This window comes from Elaeis guineensis, chromosome 8 (assembly GCF_000442705.2).
Source record: "Elaeis guineensis isolate ETL-2024a chromosome 8, EG11, whole genome shotgun sequence".
Taxonomy (NCBI): domain Eukaryota; kingdom Viridiplantae; phylum Streptophyta; class Magnoliopsida; order Arecales; family Arecaceae; genus Elaeis; species Elaeis guineensis.
This window is the reverse complement of record NC_026000.2, coordinates 8,528,275-8,547,623: the sequence shown is the minus strand read 5'-3', so window position 1 is coordinate 8,547,623 and position 19,349 is coordinate 8,528,275. Positions and strand designations below refer to the sequence as shown.

General features: G+C 34.9%; 2 protein-coding genes across 2 annotated transcripts; both read left to right on the top strand.

The window, feature by feature from the left end:
* The first annotated feature begins 1,766 nt into the window (after positions 1-1,766).
* Positions 1,767-6,535, top strand: LOC105050407 (ubiquitin-conjugating enzyme E2 22). The gene is made up of 7 exons (XM_010930405.4): positions 1,767-1,905; positions 4,514-4,682; positions 4,854-4,998; positions 5,089-5,166; positions 5,271-5,383; positions 5,743-5,846; positions 6,033-6,535. Exons 2-7 carry the CDS (start codon positions 4,677-4,679, stop codon positions 6,349-6,351), a joined length of 765 nt encoding a protein of 254 aa, XP_010928707.1. The 5' UTR covers positions 1,767-1,905; positions 4,514-4,676; the 3' UTR covers positions 6,352-6,535.
* A 4,990-nt stretch (positions 6,536-11,525) lies between these two features.
* On the top strand, positions 11,526-19,264 carry LOC105050408 (uncharacterized). Its single transcript, XM_010930406.3, has 9 exons — positions 11,526-11,894; positions 13,276-13,476; positions 13,634-13,736; positions 13,820-13,899; positions 13,995-14,072; positions 16,251-16,342; positions 17,142-17,253; positions 17,431-17,556; positions 19,053-19,264. The coding sequence occupies exons 1-9, from the start codon at positions 11,604-11,606 to the stop codon at positions 19,167-19,169; spliced, it is 1,200 nt and encodes a 399-aa protein (XP_010928708.1). The 5' UTR covers positions 11,526-11,603; the 3' UTR covers positions 19,170-19,264.
* Positions 19,265-19,349: the final 85 nt, after the last annotated feature.

Here is a 19,349-nt window from a genome sequence, read left to right as displayed (position 1 = left end):
TGCACGACAAATTTTAAAACTAATATTAAACTAAAAATAAAATTTAAATATTAAATAAATCAAGTACTTGTCATTGCAAAATTAATTGGTAAAATATATTGATATCGCAGGGTGTAAGGAGCGAGTGAGAAAGCAACTAACTATTTGACATGATCATTAGGTATTGCAGTCATTTTTGCTTGTTTGTAGGCCTGTTGGCTTCTGTTGTGTTGCCGTAGAGAACTGAGAGAAGGGAGTCACAAATTTCCTGGGCCACGTTGTCTACCTTAGTCGTGGCAATACTCAGCTTAGCTTAGGTTGGTGGGCTGGATGCCCCTTTGCTGATATTAATATCAGTCTCACCCCTCAGGGAGCCATTAAGTTGTTTCATTCAACTAATTATTCTTGAATAGAAAAAGTGGCTTAATTAATTCAATGATAGAAGCTAAACAAGAGGTTGGAGAGAGCCAAGCAGAATTTACACCCATTTTGCTAGCAGATTTGGCCAATAAATTTGTGCAATCATTAGTTGATTGAGGAGAATAAAAAATTCAAAGATGACATTAGTTTAGGGAAGCTTCTGCAATCGTCTGTGATACGAGATATTCACCAAGAATAGTTACTAAAACCCCTAAAGAGAAGCCGGGAAGTGGATAATATCTCTCTTTTAAAATGATATTATACATACTAACTCTTTCACTGCAATGGGTCTATATTCTATTTTCACTATCTCAAACAAAGCAAGAAAAACAAAAACATAGAGTGATTAACAATCTTACTGTTTAACCTATGCTCAACGTAGCCCTTTAATCATTTCACCTTTTAAATGAAATAAGAACATATTTGATCGGAGAAAATTAAATTTTAAAATGAGAATGAGAACAGATGGTTCTTACTCTAATCATTTGGTTGAAAAAAAAATTATTTTAATTTTCATTATAGAAGAAATAAAAATATTTTAATCTTCCAAATTCAATCAATACTATCTTTTTTTCAATATTCAAACTCTATTTTATTAGATTTATTTTAAAATTTTAATATTTAAAAATAATTTTTTTTAATTAATTTTTTAAAAATTTGTTTGAAAGTATTTTTATTTCGAACCTAATCATAGATCGAATATATCATAGAATATATTTATTTTAATTTTTATCTCAATCTATTCTGATTCTGGTTTCAACTGCAAACCCAAGGCACCTTAAAAGTGGCCATGAAGGTATCAAGCAAAGTTTTTTTTTTTTTCTCTTGGTAGAAGATCTCAAGCAAAGTTTGAAAAGTGAAAGGGGACACATTTTCCACATCAATGGACGTGGTTTATTAGCATGCCCGCCCATCACCTCGATCGCACGATTTAAATTAGAGCTCGCCAGCTGGCAGCCACAACGGCTACCTGCTGGCTCACGGCCCCGTCCCCCCGACATTTGACTCCAGGCTTCAACGGTCCAAATCTAGGGGTAATACCGTCAACTGAAATCTCATTACAACGCAACCCTTTGGTTCCATAAATTATCACATAACTTCAGAATACCTAATCGCAATTACACGAGTGGTATTTTTAGAGCATTTTCGTCTATGCGTAAATTATAGATTTCGGATCTGAACGAAGTTACGATAATAGCTTCCTTTAATTTTCGAAACGCAACAGAAACAAGGCCGTTTTACCAGTTAAAAAGAAACAGAGGGGCCGATTTTGTGATTTGTTGCGAAGCTTAGGGGCATTACCGTCATATTGGAGTCCCTAGATCCGCTGCTCGACGGACGCCCACCGCTACAAATACGTGTTACCTGAAAGAGAGCCACGCTCTTTTTCTCGCTCTCTCTCGCCCAAGCCCTCGGAGTTTCCCTTCCCCCAATCATTGCGATCTCGCTTTTGGGATCCATGGAAGCCAGATTCTGAGATCATTTGCCTCTCATTTCCTCTCCGAGGTAAGCGATCTGTCCTTCTTTCCCTTTTTCTCTCCCTTTGATCGATCGAAATTTCTCTCTATTTGCTTCGATTTCTTGGGAGAAATCCGTTCCGATTGATTCTTTGATGAGAGACTTGGGACGTCTTTTTTTTCCAATTTTCTTGTTTTTTGACCGAAAATCTTCGTTAAAATTTAGTTTTTTTTCTTAATCTTGTTCTCTGGATGTTTTGTAAAACACGGTGTTATCTGGGCTTCTGATCTCTATCAGTTTGAGTCAGTTGTGCTTCTTTTGTTATATTTGGAATTGTGTGCGAGGATTTGGCTTTGTTTGGACCGCATTTGATATCAGTTTCTAATTAGGCATTGGAGTCATTAGTTTTGATTGGTCGATATTTGATTCTTTCTTCTCGGATGATACATTTCTTTCCTTTCTTGCCTTTTTCTTCTGATACTCAGGAACATGCTAGGGTTCTTGCCTTTCAGCTTCTTGAACCGTGGTTCATTTGATAGATTGATTTTGTTTTGTCATATCTTGCTATGTTCTTAAATAACCTTTTTGTCAGTTTATTTTTCAATGTATATTTGAAAAATTCTTGGGTAAGTGTTCATCATTCTTATAAACTCCCAAGAGGGTATACTAAAATCTCATGTCTTCTAAAGTCGACTGGCTGCGTTACCTGGGGACAATCAGCACTCATTATGACTTATTTGTGGAATTCCTAAAAGGACTAGTTTAACCATCTGCTCGATCTTCTTGAGGAATTCTATTAGCTGCTCACGGTGAGGTGTGTGGGTTTGGGCCGTGATATCATCCAAGTCTCCTCTGCCTAAAGTTTTATTTATCACACCTTGTCTTGCTTGCGAGTGGCAAAGCTTCCTCCTATTTTGGGTTGTGAACCTAAATAAGATTTTTGCGATTTCCCTTAAGGACATAACTTATTGAATCCCCTTTAACTTTTCTATAAATTTAAGGTGAATAAATAGTTTGCTAAAGTTTTCTTAATGACTGTCTAGCAGCCTGTGTGGTATGGTTTTTTGTTATTACTAGTTGGATTGTAAATTTAGGAAACTGCATGCTGATGGGAATGATTTGAAGAGTTTTGTTTTCCTTTTTTCTTAAAAAAAAAAAAAAATTGGCGAAGAGTTAACATGTTAATGCTGAGAAGATGCCTGCAATTATGGGTGGAGAGAAATAAGCAGCACAGAAGTTGAGTCCCTTGTTGGTGGCAACTTCTATGTGCGTAGATGCTTTTGGAAGGAGTATATATTTGTTTGGGAGTGAGAGATTTGAGTAGATTATCTTTTACAGGCAGCAATTTTTTTCCCTTTTTGTTTGGTCGACTCCTTATTAGATGTATCTAGTTGAAGTTGGGCGTCAATTAATAGAAAAGCTTACGTTGAGTTGGGTACCAGGTGGGGTTCTTCCAACTGGCTCATTTGCTAGTAAGCAACACCACAGCCTTAAGGTTTCACCTTCTTTCCTCTCATCTCTGGATGATGTTCTGTGTTCAAAAGTGAGCAGTTTTTTTCCCAGCTGTTTTACATCGGTGAATTTGGTGGTGCTCCCATTGTTATTAAAAAAATGTTCCTGCAATGCCATCTTAACATGCCCGGTTGAAAGCCTAAATGTTTCATAGACATCAATCCTTTCAATTGTCTCCATGATATATTAGACGTTTCAGGTGGATTTGTCTTTCACATAAAGTCTGCATGTTCCCCATCAAAGGAGAAAATCTTGTTAGTTGTACAAAGCAAATATCATTGTTCCACAGTTAGTGGGAAACTTTCTTTGAAGGCTAACTCTCACATACTATTCATACCCATCACTGACAGGTTTTCCAAAAGTACGATATTTTGTTATAAATGTGCAATACTTAGAAAGGAATGCTCATTAATTAGCCAACATAGATTTCTGTGTGTGTGTAAGTGGGAAATCAAGTATTTGATGTCATACATTAGCTTTAAAATTATTCACTCTAAGTTATCAACATGTGTAGTACTTATTCATGTATATGCTTAATGCTATCCATAAATGAAAACACCTTAATATTAGTCATTTTATTGATTTGTTTCCTTCTTGGCTCTGCTTTTCATACCCTAGCAACTATATGTCGAGACAAGTTACCTTTTGACTTGCTCTGGCAGTATGGATATTTATTCTTTTGTGTATATTAGCTACCTTTTCAAATTTATCTTATGCATTTTCTGCACTCTTTTTTATGAATATGGAAGCCTATGCTACAACCTATAAACATGTGAATAACAAGAAAATGTATGATAACCAGATGTATTAAAGATGTTGAAAATCTCTTCACTAGCTTGATTATATGCTAAGATATTCACATGGAATATCATTTCATGGAACTTATTTTTATGCTAATACATATCATGTGGTTATTTTTATGCTAATATATATCATGTGGTCCATCAGGTATTTTTGTTCTTTTCTTTTTGGTTCTTGCAGTGTGTGACTGCACCAAAACCCCTTAATGGGTGTAAATCCTGTCATTCCATTGTCTTTATGATATCCATCACAGCTATCACACTATTTGCTAATTTGAACTTGCTCATTTCTTTTCATATATACTTGAATAATCAAGCCAATGCTTATTGTTTTGTTTTTGCAGGCTTGTGTGTATTGATTTGGAGATCTGTTGGTGATATGTGTCACTTAACCATCGTCTTCGTTGGAGCATTCTGAAGCATTGAATAGTTGTCGTAACCTGATTGCTATCATCTCTTCACAGCAGAAAACACAAACAGCTTAGTTCCCACAGACTTCTTTTTGTAATGATGGTAATCCTATGATTAAAAGTTAAAATTTGAAAATGTTTTTAGTTTGTTCTATACTTTGAAGTACCTTTCTATATTTATGCAATTGAGAAACCAGATTTTGTTTTTAGTTGTGTGCACCATCTTGTAACTCCAACTTCTTTTAATGAAGGAAAATGATCATTACTTTTTCAGGCAACAAATGAAAACCTTCCACCTAATGTCATCAAACAACTCGCTAAAGAACTGAAGAATCTCGATGAAACACCGCCGGAAGGCATTAAAGTGGTTGTAAATGATGATGACTTTTCTACCATATTTGCTGATATTGAGGGTCCTGGTAGGCTTCTGATATTATATTTTTAAGTATGCCTATTGCCACGGAAGTAATGTTTGACAAGTTTGTGCTACCTGGACCTGCTTGATGCAGCTGGAACTCCATATGAGAATGGTATATTCCGCATGAAGCTGATATTATCTCACGACTTCCCTCAATTGCCTCCAAAAGGTCTTTCCTTATGCCATAAATTTGTAGTTGAATTCTGTGGTCCTTTACGTGATATGACTTCTTTCAGTGTGTGGAGTGGTAATCATTCAGTTCCATTTTTGTAGGCTACTTTCTGACTAAAATCTTTCATCCAAACATTGCAACAAATGGTGAGATTTGTGTGAACACACTAAAGAAGGACTGGAATCCAAGTCTTGGTTTACGCCATGTTTTGCTTGTAAGTTCATTAGTTGCTAATCTCTCCTTCAGGTTTTATTTATGTTAATTAGTCCAGCTTGTCAATTGTTCAGAATTCCATTGAATGTCAAGATGGTCTTTTATTGGAACCAGTTCTTGGAGATTTGCATGTTTTATCTTTCTGTGCGCCTGAGCTAGATATATTGTCCTTGTTATCTATTATTTCTGAACTCTTAGTTTATTTTTATGACTACATTTTGTTTGATTGTACTCAGTATGTTAATCATTGTGCTGATTGCTTCATGAATTTAATATGATTTGCTCCTTCAATGGGCAAAGCAAGCTATCTCGGCATATTAATCATTTAACTAATATGGTTCTTATTATCACTGCTGGCAGGTGGTCAGATGTCTGCTAATTGAACCATTTCCTGAATCTGCACTTAATGAACAGGCTGGTAAGATGTTGCTCGAAAATTACGAGGAGTATGCAAGGCATGCCAGGTCATTCTCCCCACCCCTGAAAAAAAAAAAAGAACACATGCCCTCTCTTTGGTTCTCAAGTTAGATGTACTATTATTTTCAGCTGATGCTGTATTATGGTTTTACATTATGAAGTTTGTCTCATGTGTTATGGGCTGGTGTTTGATAATTGATAATGGAGGGAGGAATTCATGGTGGATTTTGCAGGTTGTATACTGGAATTCATGCTCTCAAACATAAACCAAAATCTAAAACTGGAGCAATCTCGGAATCTACCACGGCTCTTAATGTGGACATGAAAAATGTGGTTTCAAGTGACAAGGTGTTGCTACCTCCTGCTCCATTGACTGCTAACACAGCCCCCAGAGTATCAGCAGCCAATGGCCAGGATCAGAATGTTGGTCCTCTAATGGAGCCTACCATTGGGACATCAGCAATTCAAAAGAAGGAAGGAGCTGTCACTACAAAAGCCCAGGTGGATAAAAGGAAGATGGATGCAAGGAAGAAGAGTTTGAAGAGATTGTAAGGAAATTAAGGGAGAAGATTCTGGATTAGGGGTGGTAGACTTTGGAATATAAAGGACATAATCAATGGGAATCACACGAAATAATTTGTAATCTGAACTTTTTTGGACTTGTTTTGTTGGGGTGGATGGGGGATAATCATTGGATCTTATTCTTTTAATTTCCCTTGGTGTGCAATCACTCAAATCATTGTGGGAATAGCAGTTCATATTTTAGATTCTTAGACATTATTCTTGTGTTTTCTTAATTTTTGATAAAAAAATTATAGACTATTAAGAATTTTGGAATTGGGGTTATAAGTTCTATACTTCCATTGACGTTAAACAAAAGTATCACTTTCAATTGTTTTGCTTATCAAATTGTTATTGAATTTCTCTTCTAATTAAAAAAGAAACTATATGAAAAGCATGGCAATATATTTTTTATTTTTTAATTTATCAAAAAAAAATTATTAATGGAGTTATTAGTCTCGTGATTAAAAAAAAAAAAAAAAGACATTCTCTTTCTTCCTTATTTTCAGCATATACTTTTCATCAATATAATATATAAGTCAACATGTATTTATAAATAAATTGATATACAGTTTGATAATATAATCTGTTGCACGAAATAAAGTGGCCAAAAGAAAAACAAAGAAAAAAACAAAGAAAAAAATATCGAAAGAGGACTCTCAATGAGAGTCTTTTGATTGAATCCAAAAAAAGGTCAAGTTTTAGGGCAATTAAACTTTAGATCTCTCTATAACAGCCCCCTGTCTCCCTCTCTTGATCCACCATCGGAGGTTACCAAGTTTTTTCTCTTTCTCTCGATTTTTATCGATTTTTCTAGCACTGTGTCTGTGAGAAATCAGTCAAAGATGCCGCTGGAGCCCAAAGTAAGTCCTGATTCTCTTCCTCTCTTTCTTTCTCTTCTTCCCATTGCTTTGGGTGCCACCGCCGGCCATCAACTTCGTCGGAAACCCGTTACAAAAAGAACTCCCTGTTTCGACAATTATTTTCCTCGTTTCTCCTTTCTCTGGTTGCCTCCACTACCATGATCATCATCGAAGCCTTTGATCTCTCCCCTGTATCAGTCTCTGGTCAATATCAGAGCCCCAGTTACTAGCGAGTGGGCTGGGACTCGAGGATATCAAGCAAAGGGCCTCGATTTAGCTCTATTTTGATGCTTTATTGTCAAAGGGCTACTTGCTACCAGCCATCCCCTGACCCACCACCATCGGCCATCTATTGTCATCGTCCATTGTTGGTCCTTCGGCTGCCAGCCGCCACGAACCACCATCTTTGATTTAAGAAATGGAAGAAGAAAAGAAAAGATGAAGAAGAGAAGAAAAGTAAAGAACAAAAGAACAAAAAAGAAAAAAGATAGAAGGATTCTCTCTCTTGTGTCTCTCTCTTCTTTTCTCTAGCATTTCTCTTTACTCTCTCTTTTTCTCTCTATCTAATCTATGAACTTTAGTATGAATTTGAGATGATTTTTTTAAAGAAATCCAAAATCACTTTGATATTCACACAATATGTTGGATCCCCGTTCGCTACTTTCTCTCTAGAAAAATATGCACCTTAGGATAGAGTCCCATCTTCCTACTCTAGAAGCCCAAGTTGACCTTGACAAAATAATCTTGAAATGCTTTGATGTCCAGATAGTCTATGGGACCGATCATCTAGTCAACAGCCTCCTTTGATTAATATTTAATTAATTAAAATAAATTTATTATAATTTAATATTTTAAATAAGATTATCTGATTTTTCTAAAGAAGTTTGAAGCTCTAGGATGAATGAAGTCAGTGGATCTTATATTTTTTATTTTAAAATTACTTGTTGATAAAATTATATTTTTCATAAAATAAAGATCAACATATATGATACAAAAAATATATTTTATTATAATTAATAATTTTATGAATATATTTTATAAAAATAGCATATTTATGAAGCATAAATTTATAATTTTCTACTTACGTATATGTATATTTTAAAAAAATATAAAAATTTTAAAAGTTCTCAAATAGCTATGAATAAATCTCTATGAAAAAAGATCGATATTTGGAGCTAACAACCACAAGAATATAAGTCCTGCTAACAGGTATAAAGTTGGAATACGGAACAAGAATATTATCAATTAAGAATGCTAGCCCTGTCAAGGGTATAAAATGATCATAGCATGAATATTTGTAAGCAATACTTTAAAATATGATATGGACACATGATAAGAAGGATATATGAATCATATTTATGAAATATTCATGATTTATGCATATATTATTATCTTTTTGACTCATTTTATTATATATATTATGAAATATTTTATTTTTTATATTTTTATTATTTTTTAAATATTATATTATCATAGAAAAATTTATACTTGATCCAATAAGAAAGTATAAGTTCTACTTATTGAGCTTATTTAGCTCAATCTCTTTATTTTTCTTTTTATTTTATAGAAAAATAAGATTAGAAACAATAAAGGATCCAAGCTTGGAAGTCTGCATAGTAAGTTTGAAAATTTTATAGTTAAAACTTAATTTATTGGATGACCATAGACTTATAATTAATTATTTATGAATTTTGAGATATGAGTTTGATATTTACTTTTTAGTTTAGATGCTCTAAACTAGTTTTGGTTTATTTATTTGAGGAACGATGGATCTAAATCTTTTATTATAATTTAGAAAAAATTATATAAACACTCTCTTAACTTTAGCTCAATTTCATTTACACCACTATATTTTAAAAAGTTTCAAATTAACTTTTTTAGTTATTGATATGTTCTGATGTAGTCTAGTCATACATTTTATCAATAAATAGTGTTAGATTTTTTTCTCAATGGACAAAAATGCTCCTTGTTAATGGATGGGCTTGGAGGATGAAGAAGATGAGAAGAAAAAGTGAAAAAGGAGGAAGGAAAAGAGAGGAGAAGGGTCGTTAGTAAGGAATTGATTAGAGGAGAAGAAGGAGGATAAGAAGAAGAAGATGGTGGAGAGGAAGAAGAGAGGAAAGAATGGTTACCGACGGAAATGGGTAGAGGTGGAAGGGGCTAAAATTAAAAGGGGATTGCTTATAGGTAGTTTGGAGGGAGAGAAGGCAAAATGGATGAGGAAGAAAAGGAGATGAAAGGAGTCACCATAGAGGAGGAGAAATAAGTGAAGAGAAAGGGGAGGAGAAGGAGATTTTACCGATGAGAAGAGGTGGATATAGAGGGGGCCATCTAAAGGGATAGGGCTCATGGGTTGGTTTGGAGGAAAAAAAGAATGAGAAGGAGAAAAAAAAATAGGAGAAAGGAGAGAAAGGGAGAGAGGCTGCCGGCAAAGAATAAGATGAAAGAAGAAGATAAGGAAGAGAAAAGGATAAGAAGGAAGAAGATGGAAAAGATAAGAAAGAACGGAGGTGGAGGCCACCATGAAGGGGGCTGGTTTATGGACGGCTTGAAGGAAGAGGATGAAGAGGAGAAGTGAATAGAGAAGAAAAGAAGGAGATGGAGAAATGGATAGAGAAAGGGGAGGAAGAATGGGTGGAGAAGAAATGAGTGAAAAGGAATGAGAAGAGGAGAAATGAGAGGAGGAAGGAGGAGGGAGAAAGAGGGACACCGGCGATGGAGAAGGAGGAGATCAATCGAAGAGGAGAGTGGAGGGAGAAGATGAAGATATGGATATTTTTATTATTTTAAAAAATTTTATTAATGAAGATAGATGGTTGGACTATATTGAAACATATCGATAATTAGAAGGATCAGTTTGACACTTTTTAAAGTACAGAGACTATAAGTAAAATTGAGCTAAAGCTACGGATGTGTTCCTATAAATTTTTTTATAATTTATTTTGTGATGAATTTTAACTGATTATGATTGTTAGGCTCTATGTTATTGAAGGCAACATTCCTTGATAGTATAGCCATGTTATATCCCAGATTTGAGGCATGACATACAGTTTGTAGACTATGGAGTTCACCAATGTATAATATATAATTAGGTGATATATATTTAACAAATCAATTATCTAATAATTCAAAACATATCTTTAAGTAAATTGATACATAGTTTTTGAAATATTATGTTCATTAGTACACACTATATAGTCTAATAATACATACTCATCGATTTTTTGATATACACTGAAACTTTTTTTAATATGCACCCAGTAGTGATCTAATCTATATCTCAAGGTAAAATACGTATATATCTTAGAAATTATGTAATGATTTATCTAGATATATGTATTAGATTATTACTAAGTGTGTATCAGAGAAGCTTGCAGTAGCATCAAAAAGTCAATGAGGATGTATCACCATATCATGTAATATATATTGATGAACATAATCTTCTGAAAACTATGTATCAATTTATTTGGAGTTATGTATTGGGTTGCTAGATGACTAATTTACTAAATATATCATCTGACATTATACTATGTATTGATGAACTTCATATTCTAAAAATTGTGTATCGATTTATCTAAAAATGTGTATTAGATCACTGTTAGATATGTATCAAAAAAATTTAATTATGTATCATGAAATCAATGAGCATATATTACTATATCATGTAGTATATATTTATGAATATAATATTTTAAAAATTATGTATCAATTTTTTTGGATATGTATATCGAGTTGCTAAATGACTAATTTACTAGCATATATCATCTAGCCGTGTATTATATAACTGTGCACTCTATGTTTCAGAAATCTAGAGGTGTATATGGATGTGAATCATTTAATTATGTAGTATGTATCAATAAAAAATATATTATAAAGTAAAGTAAAAAAAATATTATATTTTTTAAAATTTTAATTATAAGATTAATAGTTTTATTAGTATGAGAAATATTTAATTTTATATTTTTTAAAAAAAATAATATTAAAAAATATCAAAAATAAAACCCGCCTCGTATGATATTTTATAGTGTCCGTCCGATTTTTGTTCGCAGGCCGGAATCCACCAAGATTTCAGTAAAAAAACTCAAACATATCACATGCTGCGGACCTTAGCCGGCAAGGTACTCGCACGTGTTAGTTATCAGTCACCGAAAGAAGCTGGCGGCTGTGATTGACAAGCGGGACCCACATGATTCAGATTCGGATGGATCCATTACTGGCCGCATAGAACAACCCTATGCGACTAAAGCTTGTATGTATGTATGTGTGTGTATATATATGTATGTTCTAACCCCTACCCGCTTCCTCGTGTTCTCTAACCTACGTACGCTAATCTTTCCGCACTCCGCTGTCGCCGATCCTTCTTCTTCTAGGGTTTCCGTCATGGAGGTCCTCTCGAGCTCTACCGTTCCCTCCAGGGTTGTGAAAGATGTTTCGGCCCGCCAGCCGACGAGCCCTACCTTACCCAAGATTCCGACTGTTCGATTGGGATGCGCAAGAACCGTCGAAAAGTTTGAATCTTTGCGGCTGTGGAGGGCTCGATCGAGTGCTCACAGGTCCGGATCGTCATTGCGAGCCACTGCCCATGAAGTTTCTTGGGATACTGGGGAGGAAGATGGGGCGTCCGCTAGTGGGTTTGGCTTGGTTATGGATGAGGACTCATCTTGGTTTGAGGTTCTTTTCTGGCCCGTTGTTGGGTTTTATTGTCAAAATTTGATTTTTGTGGTGCATGACTAAATATTTGAATTCTTGTTCTTGTGTTTCGAATTTATATATTTGTCTTGAACTCATTCTTTGATGAATAATAAGGCACGTTTTTGTTGTTCCGAAAATTAAGGCGTGGGGTAATATTTGTCTTAGCTTGCAGAGCATCTGGGTGGGTAGAGAAAGAGTGGATGCTATTTCCTCTTTCTTTCTATTTTTATGGATATTTTATCTCAATTAAAGAAAATAGAAGACCCTTCTTCCTTTGAAATACCAATTTTACAGTCATTTTTAAAACAAGGGACTTAACCAGTTAGAGTCTTGTGTACCTAGGCAGCACAACAGCTCAACTATCGCAATCCCAACGCAATCTTTGAAGTATATGAATTCCGAATTGCATCTCTGGAAATTTCATAAGCCTGTGATAATTGGACAAGGTAGATACTCTTATGAGACCGGAAATTCTAAGCCCTTTAAACAACCCACTTGCAAAATCTGAGCACTGATTCGGGTTCTTGATTTTGTTATTATCTCCATGCACCTTGCATCACTTCTAAAAGCTAGCTTCTCGTAATCTTTGTAGAACAAACCATTGTGTTGACCTTTCTGTAATCTCCATAAACATCAAACATGTGAAGGAAGTTGCAGATTCCTCTGCTTTAGAGTATACAATTAGAGAAGAATCAATATCATTGATTCATCTCAGGATGTGATAGTTGTCTTGCATGTAACTTGATATTAGTTCATCTTTTTCTATAATTACACTGAAAACAGATTTTAATTAAACAAGATCCAAAAATTGGAACTTTCTAATTACTCTTATGTTTTTGGCTCCACTAGTTCCACCAGAACCTAAAATTGGTTTGCTTCTGGTCTTACATTATACTTCTGAAGAATGTGCTTCTCGTTGTGTTTGCTTGCTGATCATCTCTTTATCCAATATTTGAAATTCTTTTAGCTGAGTTGGGATCAAGTTCTTGAAGTCTAGGTAATTAAAGTTCAATCGTCACTGAAAACAGCTATTAAAGATGGAAGTCAGTGTACCTAATCTAGCCTGCTCAAAACACCCATGTCTAGTGTGGATTAAGCTGTCAAGTTCTCTTTTTTGGCACTGAGAATTGTAAAAATGTGCATTATTGATGACCAAGTGACATATTTCAATTTACCAACCACAAAAATGATAAATGATTTCCACATTACTATTGGCCTTTCTCAAATTTGAGGGTTCATCAAGCAGTATAAGAGATAGGTTTTTACTATTCTGGTTAAAGCAGCCTAAAATATTTCTCCCTGTTTTGTTTAGTGAATCTACTAAAGAACTGTCCTGATGCTTCCTTCAATATCTATGTAGGGTAACTTGGTGCAGAATGGTAGCCATGCTAGTGGAATCACTGAATTATCAGAGATGGTAGCACCTGCCACTTTTGGAAGTGGAGCAAGTGGATCTAAAGCTGGGCTTTTCAGAACACCCATTTCTGGTGGTGTACAAAGTGCAACCTCTGTTCACAATTTACCTCGATCGGCCTTGGCTGTCCGCAATCTAATGGAGCAGGTAAGTTTGTATCTAAAGCTAGGATAATGAACCTTGTTGTATCTGATCAAATCATTCTTTCTTTCGTGTCTTCATTCTATATTCTGATCTTTATTAATCTTATGAATGCCTTGAAACTCTATGTTCTGCTGCTGTTACTCTGTGTCAATCACTCAAGGCCAGATTTGCTCATCTCTGCACTTTAATGTCTCGGATGCATCACCATCGTGCGGGATACCCATTCGGTTCATTAGTTGATTTTGCAACTGATTCAATGGGCTGTAAGTAAACTGATTATATTCTGTGAGCTCATTCAAGGTGCATTTGCTTCATGGGTATAATATTTGCTTCCAACTTTGCACAGATCCTATTTTTTCACTCTCTCCACTGGCCATCCACACACGTAATCTCTTGGCTGATTCAAGATGTACACTTGTTATACAGGTGCAATTTACCTTTGTGCTTATGATTATCATCTTAGGAATACTAGAACAACAACCATTTGTTTTTACTCTGCTGAAAGCTACTTTCATTCATAGATACCTGGATGGAGTGGGCTATCAAATGCACGTGTGACAATATTTGGTGATATCTTCCCACTTCCTGCTGATAAACAGGTTCTTTCCAAGTTATATTTGTATTTTCCTGACCATTCCATTTTTTATGTAAACTCTTCACTACTTTATCAATAAAAGACCAATATTTGATTTATTCCTTTTTAATTTCAACTATTTATGTACTCAAACAAACATCTTAATCCCAATATGTTCTTTATCAGAACTAGTGTACAGGAATGTACGCTTGCATGTTTTAGGAAAAAATTGAGGTCAATCGATAATTTAAATTCGTTTGGATGGAGATAGGTCTTTTGAAGGTAAGTGTAGGAGCGTTAATTGAGCAATTAGACATGGATTTTTGATATCTGCAATAACATCTGCTTGAAATATTTGAATAAAGTTTTACCTGAAACATTATTGCAACCATGTTGGATTATTTGATAGACCTATGGGCCCAGATCACTCTTTTTAATACAGTACATGTTGTAGTTTGCAAAATCAGTACAGGAAATTGTACCAGTAATGTGGTCGATATGACATGGTAATGCATCTTGTACCGACAAAGGCTCTCGGTTCCTCCTCTTTTTTTTTTCACTCCTAATCATGGTGCTACCCAAAACCGAATGGTCCGGGATGGTTCTATTCAGTTCCAACTAGTATGAAAAAGTTCAGCTCATATACTGAACTGTATCTCGATACTGTACTGGTATCTTTCTAGTATGATATAGTACAGTTGGTACGGAGCAATACAAGTTGGCATGGTAGACATTATAGGTATATTCTCTCATGCATTCATCATCCATCAAGACCTATAAGGAATTATAAGATAGTCAACCATCTTCATATAGATGATTGATATGTTCGGTTGGACTTGTCTTGAGTTAGAAATGAGTACATTAAAGAAAAGATGCATCACATTTGTAGAAAGTAAAGGGAAAGGAAAATGTTTGAGATCATTTGGACATGTTCAGTTAGTCTAGAACTCCCATGAGGGGTCTTAGCTACAGTGACTTTCTTAATGTGTTTGCACCAATGATTGGAAACTTGTTCCTGCTCTTCGTACAACTTGTGGATGCTTCATAGATCTCCAATGATCAAACCTAGTCTGGAAATCTAATATATAGTTAATTTGTTCTCCTTTTTTATCTTTCCATATCAGAATATAACGATCATTAGTTTGGTTAAACTAACACCATCAAGTTAACTTACACTTTGATATATTTGAGAATGTAGAAAATTGGTCAAATGATCCAGCTTTATCTATCTTATCATTTTATATGACTGTCACTATTCTAAAGCAACACCTGGTTCTACTCTTTTCTTTAATTCCCTATAATGTAACTCGAAGGCTGGATATCAGATTCAGTTTTCATATACTAGGGGAAACTTGAGGCTTGGTTAAAAGCAATGATCAGTATTTCATAGGCCAAAGAAGTTGGTTTTGGAAAGGATCTAACCTTATTTTTGTTGACTGTGGAATGTATATGAACGGAATTTACAAAATCTAACCTCTTAAGAAAGGAAAATCAGCTTTCCTGCCTAGGCCAACACTAAAAGGGAAATCACTCCACACATCAAAGGTGACGACCCAACCCCCACCCTGCAGGTATGATCTATCAAACCTCTGAAAAATTAACCTTCCACTGTGACCATGTTCTTCATTTTATCCAAATTCCAAAACGAAGGAAGTAGGGAATAAAAACTTTCAGATCCCCTTCAAGTAACTATCCCAGACCTTTAACTTTACCAAACAGACCCCATATACCTGATAACTGTGGACTGATTTTTGTTTTGCAATTTATCCGCTGTGAAAAATTCGTGCAGACTAGCTATTGACATTAAGCCATTTGGCTTCAGTTGCACATTTTCTATCATCACCAAGAAAGTGTTAGGAGAAACTACTTAGATCATCTACTCATGCCCGTAAACAGCTTCATCATTTGACATACTCTAATGGTCCCATCCTTGAAGTCCATTCATCATCTATTCCTTGTAAGTTGTAACTAACCGCATTGTTTTGAAGAACACTAGTTGGATCAGCACATTCTCTTCCTTCAGGAAAAAAAAAAGAGTTTATGTAACCATTTATTTAGAATTGTCTCCAAGTTTTTCATAAAGTTTTCAATTGCAACGTACTTATTAGTTTTTGTTGATACTTATTGGTGACTAGATTTCTTTACCATGTCAGACAAATGTTTCATGGATGTTTTTTAAAAAGGGAATTTTTACCAATTTCAGGCATGGGCTCATCAGCAGTTTAAAGCAAAACACCAACAATGGGCATCTCAACAATGGGGCAACTTTTACTATTATAGGATGGACAACATTCGGTTTGTCTATAACCTTCAGTTTTTTGCCAAAGTTTGATTTTGCACCTGAACAAGAATCCGATAATACCTGTTATGAATTTCAGATTTTCACACATATTGCTTATAAAATGTTTATGCTACACTTAAACAAGAGCCATTGCTTTTATCTATTTGATAAAACATACATGTAATCAGGTGAACTTGGAGCTCGCAATTCTCTCTTGTAGGTTTCGGTGTCAAGACTATACATGAGGGTGATGTATGCATATGAGAGCTTGCCTCTAACTTTGCATGTATCACAAAGAACAAATAGCATTGAGGACATTAGGAAACTTAAAAGGTCTGAGAAAAGAATTACAAAAAGGCTGCAATCAAGGACAAAATAAATTGTTCTGTAAACATTTTACTGAACAAATGGCATCAAGGACTTCTGAAACACAGAAAGGTTAAAGGAAAAGAGCAAGAACATTGGTAATCAAGGATAAACGTGCAATTTGTTATCTATATATAATAGGATGGTTTTGAAGAAGACAGGATGGGCTGATCAGAAATATAAATCAATTTAGATGGAATATGTTTTTTGTGGAAGATGCAGAAAACAAAGTAAATGGAATAGCTATTTCTCAAAGTTGTTAAATTTCTTTGCCTTTGTTTCTGTTTTTCAAATACTTGTTATGTTTGTTATACTTCTGTTAGTATTCTTCTTGACCAACTAATGATCGTTGTTGTTATTGCTCTTATTTGATAGCAAATGATATTAACTAACAAGAAACATATACTGTTATATCCATGGAATTGATCAATGCTTGCATATCACCAGCGACATATACTTCATTGGAGGGTTTGGCACTGTTGCATGGGTAGATGTCAAGGAATACGAGGCCCTTCAACCTGATAAGATTGCTGTTGATGGTGGAGAACAAAATTTGGAGGTGTGTTTTGATTGCTATGTCTGTTGCATTCAGTACATCATTTTAGTTTAGTTTCTTCTCATCCCATTTACATTTAAATAATTGTAATCTGATCAGAGGTTCCAGAAGTGTCAAATGTCTAAAGATTTTACTTTTACCTAGCTGCATGACAATTTTTTTTTACCTTTTTTCTCAAAGGAACTGAATGCAATGTTCTCAAAATCACTCAAAGAAATATTATCAACTGAAATGGAGATAGATGATGCTGCTTTCATATCAGTAGACAGCAAAGGCACTGATATCCGGGTTCGGCAAGGTGCACAGGTATCATCAGTTTGCAGCATATGCTCTCAAATCTCTATTAATTTAACTTTGGACTTGTTTCCTATTGCTGGCTTTGAGAGCTTTCAAAGTAGATTGTAGCTTTCTTGCTCGATAATGATTTTATCAATGAGTCAGCCAAAAGGATGGCTGCTTATATACTCAATATATGCATTTCTCAAAAATTTCATATAGGTTAAAAATTTCATCATCCAAGCTTGAATTCGCCAATACTTTGTGTCTGGCATGTTTGAGGATCAAACAGTTTTGATTCTTATGATCAGTAAATTAATGTGCTTGCTATGTGATTCATGCCAAAATGCTTCTCATATTCCGCATGGTGAACCATGCAAGAAATTCTCGAGTGCTGCAAAAATGTCATGACTAACAAAAACAGTTGTGCCCCCTTGTTGTTCTCTTCCGGCCTTGGAGGGTGCAATATGAGATTGTCCTTTTCCGATTAATCCCGATCTTAGTTCCTAATTTATTCAACTGCCTATAGAATAAATGCATTATCTTTGCATGTCCGCTAAAGTGGCTAATCCAAATCAGACAACAAAATTGGCTCTGACCTTTCTAAATTTATGTGCTCTTCAAGCTTCACTAATGATTTCTCAATGTTATGTCTTTAACTGCTGCCTCAGAACAGATACGAATCTTGTTTCATAATCTTTCTGTAACCCTGGATGTTTAGGCTTTTGTCAAGAATCTGACTAGTAATTTGTAAAGGTTGACAGTCTGGTTGCTGCTGCTCTTCTTTGAAATTATGACCTCCAAGTATTTGATCTTACCTAGTATTATAGTAACTAGCATTCTGTAATGAAATAGGATGTATTTTCCCAATTTGAGAGCCTGCATGAGTTCTAAACTATTAATATTGACTCTCTTTTTTTTTTTTGTGTGTGTGTGTGTGTGTGTGTGTGTGTGAGAGAGAGAGAGAGAGAGAGAGAGAGAGAGAGAATTTAAGTCCACTGGAAGATCTTAAACAGATTGATTTAGAGCTGGCCTCATGTGCTCTTCAAGCTTGTGTTGTGCTATCTCATTGTCATGTCTTTGACTGCTGCACCAAACGGCTAGGAATCTTGTTCTATAATCTGTGTGTTGGAGAATGAATCTACCCTACATGTGCAGCTTTTGTCAAGAATCTGACTTAATTTGTTAAGGCTGAGGTTCTTGCTGTTGCTCTTTGGATTGATATGACCTCCAGAAGTTAGTTCTTACTAGTATTATAGTAACTAGCAATCTGTAATGAAACATGACTGTGTTTTTGCCAAACTGAGTGTTTTGAGTTTGAAACTATTTATGTCGACTCTAGGTTTTCCCCCTTCTGTTGAGGATTTTTCTTTCTAACATATGTTTGTGAGTGCCTCATCATAGTGTTTATCAGTTTGAATATCCATATTTACAATGTTCTGGTCATCCATACATGGGTAATACGGTTAGACGTTCTTAATATTGTGTACTATGCTTGTTGAGGACATCTCCTTTCCTTGGTGCAGTTCAACATTCAAAGGCTATCATTTAAAGTGGAACATGGAGTGGAGACTCTAGATGAAGCCAAGGCAGCACTTCAAAGGATAATTGATGAGCATTCAAGATCGCATAACAGGAATTAAAATGTTTTAGTTTCTTGAGCATTTTTATGTGATAACTATCATAAAAAATATATTTTGATCCACCAAATAAGGAATACAAATGATGATTTCTGGAACTTAGTTCTAACTGTTTCTCCGCAGAACTAAAATAGAATTGAAGCAACCTGAAAAAAGTCCTGGATTTTAGGCCTTTTATATTTA

Coding starts and splice junctions, on each gene's coding strand:
- LOC105050408 (XM_010930406.3), top strand. CDS start 11,604: ATGGAGGTCCTCTCGAGCTCTACCGTTCCCTCCAGGGTTGTGAAAGAT. Junction 13,737..13,819: donor TGCAACTGATTCAATGGGCT/GTAAGTAAACTG, acceptor AACTTTGCACAG/ATCCTATTTTTTCACTCTCT. Junction 14,073..16,250: donor CACTTCCTGCTGATAAACAG/GTTCTTTCCAAG, acceptor TACCAATTTCAG/GCATGGGCTCATCAGCAGTT.
- LOC105050407 (XM_010930405.4), top strand. Junction 4,999..5,088: donor TGCTGATATTGAGGGTCCTG/GTAGGCTTCTGA, acceptor TGCTTGATGCAG/CTGGAACTCCATATGAGAAT. Junction 5,384..5,742: donor GTTTACGCCATGTTTTGCTT/GTAAGTTCATTA, acceptor CACTGCTGGCAG/GTGGTCAGATGTCTGCTAAT.